The sequence below is a fragment of the Porites lutea genome, chromosome 2 (genome assembly GCF_958299795.1).
Source record: "Porites lutea chromosome 2, jaPorLute2.1, whole genome shotgun sequence".
NCBI lineage: Eukaryota > Metazoa > Cnidaria > Anthozoa > Scleractinia > Poritidae > Porites > Porites lutea.
The window spans coordinates 25,336,751-25,342,750 of NC_133202.1; the positions used below are offsets into that span (position 1 = coordinate 25,336,751).

The window sequence follows — 6,000 nt, forward strand, 5'->3', positions numbered from 1 at the left end:
CGCACACCGGCTACCGTCACAAGTTTACTAGAGGAGCTAAAAAGGCCATGATAGCAACAGAGAAGGAAACAAACAAGATTAACAAACTTGTATAAGATCGTAAATGGCACCCTGGCAGTAGAAATTCCAAATTACTTCAATCAGAAGGAACGCCAAACAAGAAATTACCACCCACTTAAATTTATAAACGCTGGTTGCAGGACTAATATATATAAATAAGGCTTTTTCCCAGATCCGTTAAAGAATGGAACGAACTTCCCGAAACAATTATTGAAGCTGCCAACACTGAGGCCTTCAAGCTTGCCTTGAGGGCCCAGGCCAGGCCCCATTGAGTATTAAACACTTTTTATTTTTAGATCACCAGCACAAATTCACTGCACTGCTTTTTAGCGCACATAGCACGAGCACAGCACATATCTGCTGAAGATGGGCTGTACTGCTCTTTGCAGATCAGACATTTAGATTTAGATTTAGGGTTACACTTCGTGTTAGAAAGTTATTGCATTTTATGTTAACTTTGTTACATTACGATTTAATGTTTCATTTTGCTTCACATGTTTTTACATTTCTCGTTAAGGTTACATTTTGCGCCATAAACTTCGTCTCTTCCCACCTTTCCTCCTCCCCCCCCCCCCCCCCCCCAACCGACTATAATGACCAGTCCAACATTGTTTTTTTTGTGTGTTTTCTTTAGGCCTACAATCATGAACAAAAGTTTTGGGACACTTTTGCGTTTCTGGAGCGTTTTCCAATTCACATAGGTCCAACCTCTCCCCTCACCCCACAAAAAATGTTGGACGCGTGTATCCAGAATTTTTTCCGAGTTTCAACTTTGTATAGGGTGCGGGGAGGGAGAACTTCAAGAAAATTTCGAAAAGGACGTTCTGTTTTAAAAGGGAACCGAGAAATGACAGAAAAATATGAATATTGCAGTACTGTCCCAAGGACTTTTGTCCAGGATTGGTTCGGCGTCTGGCTCAGTTAAGTTCGTTTGAATGAGTTTGGATCGTCTAACACGTTCTATCCGTCTGCTTTCAATTTGTATTTCCTTAAATATCTGAAAAATGTCAGAGTAATTTTAATTTCGGACTGCATCGTGTCGAAACAACGTTTTTATATCAAATCGACTGATCTATCCATATGCCCACTGAGTAAAAAATAACCTTTAATTAAGATACATGTGTGCGAAAAAATGAGAACTCGTTCAAAGAAGGGGCTATGTTCTTGGACATACTCTTCAATATTTTGTGTGATTTTACAAACAAGCAATTAATATTAAGTGACAAATGGGGCGAAAAGGAATTCTGAATTTCATCCTCTTCATCAGTATTTCGTTTATGCTCATGCATTGAAAATTATCTATAAAGTCAAAATTTGTAATTTTTCTTTTTTAGTTGACAGTTAATCATTTCGCTCATGTTACTTGGGTGATTTTGATTGCCTTGTTTGTTTTTTATCATAAATTATCTTTTCAGAAAAAATGCAAGATCTACGAGAAGCAAACTCGCCAGGGCGAACCTCAGAATTAGAAAGACAGTTGAGGGATTTTCAGCAACGTGAAGAAAACTTCCAGAGGCAGTTACGGGAGATACAGGAACGTGAACAGAATTTACAACGGCAGCTCAGAGTGGTTCAAGAACGGGATCAGTCCTCTCAAAGCCAGCTAACGGAGTTTCGTCAACGTGAACAAAATATGCAGCGGCTGGTGAGAGAGTTACGGGAAGGAGAACAAAATTCTCAAAGGCAGCTGATGGAGTTTCAACAGCGTGAAGAAAATTCTCAGAGGCAGCTGATGGAGTTTCAACAGCGTGAAGAAAATTCTCAAAGGCAGCTGATGGAGTTTCAACAACGTGAAGAAAATTCTCAGAGGCAGCTGATGGAGTTTCAACAGCGTGAAGAAAATTCTCAGAGGCAGCTGATGGAGTTTCAACAGCGTGAAGAAAATTCTCAAAGGCAGCTGATGGAGTTTCAACAACGTGAAGAAAATTCTCAGAGGCAGCTGAGGGAGTTGCAGCGGCAACTGAGAGAGATAGGACAACAGTTGACGAATTGCCGAGGACAAGTTTCTGAACTACAGTTAAGTCTTTCAACAGCACAGCAAACAATAAATCAATTGCGTAACCAGGGAGCACGTGACTGGGTTATTCCCCGCGACGAAATTCAAATCACAGAAAAATGCCTTGGGAGGGGAGGATGGGGAAGTGTCAATGAGGGAACGTATTGTGGCTGTACTGTAGCAGTGAAAGAAATCCATGAGTTGATCCTCTCCCCTCATAACATACGTCTTTTTGAGAGAGAAATGAATATTGCATCCAAGTGTCGCCATCCTCACTTACTACAGTTTATCGGCGCCACAGTTGACGAGGGAAGTCCTCTGTTTGTGACCGAGTTGATGGAGAAAAGTTTGCGGACTCTGTTAGAACAGCGGCAACTGTCCGAAACAGAAATACGCACCATTTCTTTGGATGTAGCCCGCGCACTGAACTATCTTCACCAGAAGAAACCAGAACCCATCATTCACCGTGATGTGAGCAGTGCTAATGTGTTGCTATGGCGACAGGGTGACCAATGGAGGGCCAAAGTGTCAGATTATGGCACTGCTAATTTTATACAGCAGACCATGACAGTGGCTCCTGGAGCTATGATTTACAGCGCACCTGAAGCACTTACATCAAACCAAACAGTAAAGGTAAGTATAAGTAAACATTCAAGACTTTTGACTTACTAAAATTGTACAGCAATACTAACAGTGGCGGAAGTGAAAGTAACCCTTGTCCTTTCGCCCAAACTCGCCTTCTTGTCACTCCGAAAACAATACAACATTTTTGAACTGAAATGACCATATCTTTGTCAGGAGTCTTTGCACCTTGTTCTGCATTTTTTTCACTCTTTTATGTTCTTTGTCATGTATTTTGTCCACGTAATTGGATTTGTTAATTTATCCCTTCTTTTCTCTAAAGACAACAGTTACAGGATGGCAAAAGTTAGTTTTTTTAGAAACAAAACATTTAAGCCAAGAACTTACTATGAAGCCTTTTAAGGATCTTCTGTTTTCTAGGCTTTTCTTATCCATTTATCGATAATCATCTATTTCGTCTGAATTCTCGAGATTCTCCCTCTGGTGTTAGTTTAACTCTTTTTGTAATCAGTATACCAATAATAAGTAATGTAAATAAAGAATATTCTGGCATAAAGTCATGTATTATGATTGTTTTTAGGTTGATGTCTACAGCTTTGGTGCTCTTCTCTGTGAAATGTGCATCCGGGAACTGCCAGATCCTACAAGGCGAGAAGAACAAGTCGTGCTTGTAACGAACGCTGTGTTTCGCGGCCTGGTACGGCGATGCCTGAAGAGAGAGCCTGGGACGAGACCAACCATGCAGGGAATAATCGATGAACTGAAAGATGCCAATGTATCATCTTAATTGTAGAACTAACGCCACACCATATCAATGATAATTCCTGGCAATGTGTGCCCTTAGCCTGTTCTAGTCGTTCAGATCGTGGAGAGTGGCGCGCGCTTTTCTTTGCGCCTTTCCCACTATCTGAATGTCTGTGCTCTGAAAATTGAAAAGGGCCCGGTGCTCTGAACCTGTGAAGATTGTGAAATCCAGGGTGCCCAGGATTTGATTTATGTGAAAAAAAAAATACTTCCTTTATGCCCAAGGGCAAGATTAAGGCACCAGGCACTACTGGGCACTGGCAGAGAAAGCTCTGACTGCATGGGCATTTATTGGTAAAAATAGCAGCACTTTCTGCTTGAAGATTCAATATGGCCGGATTTTCTGATATGAATAAGTGTCTGTATGATCGTTAGAGTAACAAAAATGAAAAATGATAGCTTTATTTTTTACATATGCAATACATTACTAACAAAATATATTTTTACATTTATTCCGATATTACTTGTTTATGAAGGTCATACAGCTGAAGTAGACCGCAATATAAATCAAAGATAGGAGTAGATAATGTAGCCTGCGTCGCAGACGTGATCTTAATCCGGTTTATAATTTAAAAGTAACGTTCTTGTTCTGGGCCCTCAACAGACTGAAAGAATTACCGGAAGCGCGTACTCAAATCCTGGTGCACAGGTGGGGGCCCTGATTGAACAACGGTTTCGGCGCTGTTTTGCAGACGAACTTAACCAGAGGATTTAGTTCCACCGTCTGTGGCGCAGGCTATGGATATGGCGCTTATTACAAGTTGTAGAATGTACAACTAAATATGCGTATTAGTTAGCAGTTACGGTAGACTCAAAGAAGACATTTATATTTGAGTTAAAACAGAGTGTACTTTAATTCCAATGAAGTAGGTTGTAGACGTGAAATATACTAACTTGACTGAAGATATTAGTAAACATGTCGCTTGTAACAAGTTTTAGGACAGAGAATTAAATACATACGTCCGATAGTAATTAGCAATAACGGCTGACATTTGTATGTAGAGTTTCCTATACTGGCTATACGTAACGTACTTATAAAGGGGGATTCGTTCCTTAATTCCTATTTTGCATACAATTTAGACGTGAAATAGCCAACTAAATTGACTGAAGATACTGGTAGATATGTCACTTATAAAAAGTCAATTAGGATATACCACTGAATCCGCGTGTAGCTAAGTAGGTCACCTGCTTATGAGTAGGTCATACAAATGAAATAGGCCATGTGAAATAGACAATATGGAGTGAAGACAAGTATATGATGGCTTATGAAACGATTTAGCGTTTACGATTAAACGTGCGAGTTAGAAAGCAATTGTGATCAGTTAGAGTTTGCTATTTAATGGGTTATTTGAAAAATAGAATGCTCATCAATTCAGATATTTTAAAGTAAGTCATTCACGTAAAATAGACAATATTCAATAATAAGAGAAACGAGTAGATGTGTCGCTTATATATTTGATGTACTATTAGAGTTTTCTATTCAACGGGTTAGTCGACTTATAGAATAGGATTTTACCCAAATTACTTGTAAAGTATACAGTGAGTATAGGTCGTACACTTAAAATAGACAATATTTTAACAGAAACGAGTAGGTTATCTTGCTTTTTGCAAGTCTTACAGGACATTCAATAAATATACAACTATGGCGGCTTTTAAAGCCGAGGTTGAGGCGATTTCTGTCTTGTTGAGGCTGTTATGATGAGGGTGTGTCTTGTTTCGAGACCACTATGCATTTATTTATGCCAGTAATTCTGACAGGAATGACATCGTAGAGGTCATCGTATACAGCTCCGCACAGCTGCTAAACACATCGAACACGCATTGTTTGTCGCAATGCATTTCTTGTAAATTGAAGGGTGTGTGTAAGCTGACTCTCTTAAATCTCCGTGCTTGGAGTTAAATCAGGGCATTCAGTTTGAGAGCGAGGAACATAGAAGCTTCAATCCAACCACAGGCACAGTGCATTTTAAAGAGACAAAGGTAAATTTGTATCTTGTTTGTTCATAAAAATGCCTTTTGGTTTTAGATTTGGCGAAAGGGATCACGCTTTATTTAAAAAGAAGTATGTTACTCTGTTTTGGCTCTGGGAATCATAAAGGCGAAATGCTTCCCTTCAAGGTCTTCCAGACTATGGGAAATCAAGGAAAAAGAGTGTAAACGTAAAAACGTTTTTTTTACAAATTCAATACCGGTTATACTTCAATGACATAAATCATATATATAGCCTGAATTGGTGTAAATGTTTACAAGACATCTGCATACACAGAAAACAGTTCTCGGAAAGAACGATCATGACGGTTATGAATGTAAATATGAACGCAGTTTTGCAAACCTGACAGTGCTTTCTGTTCGATTCATATTTTTGTCTAAGGTTCAATCTTTTCTTTCTTTTGATGGTCGTTGTGCGTTGTGTTTTGGCAAGACTCGACATATTGCTAGTACAGGTGAAAGCGGAAGTGTGGTTTTGCCCAACGTGTTCGCTTTCTCATTTCATCAAGACAGAAAAAAATTGCCTTTTAGAATTTCTGAACAAAGTTAAAAGCAATACTTTGATCTTT

At 39.2% G+C, this 6,000-nt stretch overlaps 1 protein-coding gene across 1 annotated transcript in view; it reads left to right on the plus strand.

Moving 5' to 3' along the window:
• LOC140928088 (uncharacterized) overlaps positions 1 to 3,685 on the plus strand; it is a 45,131-nt gene extending 41,446 nt beyond the window's left edge. The window contains exons 3-4 of the mRNA XM_073377809.1: positions 1,476 to 2,689; positions 3,219 to 3,685. Of these exons, the coding sequence (XP_073233910.1) occupies positions 1,476 to 2,689; positions 3,219 to 3,425 (1,421 nt within the window). The 3' untranslated portion in view covers positions 3,426 to 3,685. The remainder of the gene's footprint in view (positions 1 to 1,475; positions 2,690 to 3,218) is intronic.
• Positions 3,686 to 6,000: the final 2,315 nt, after the last annotated feature.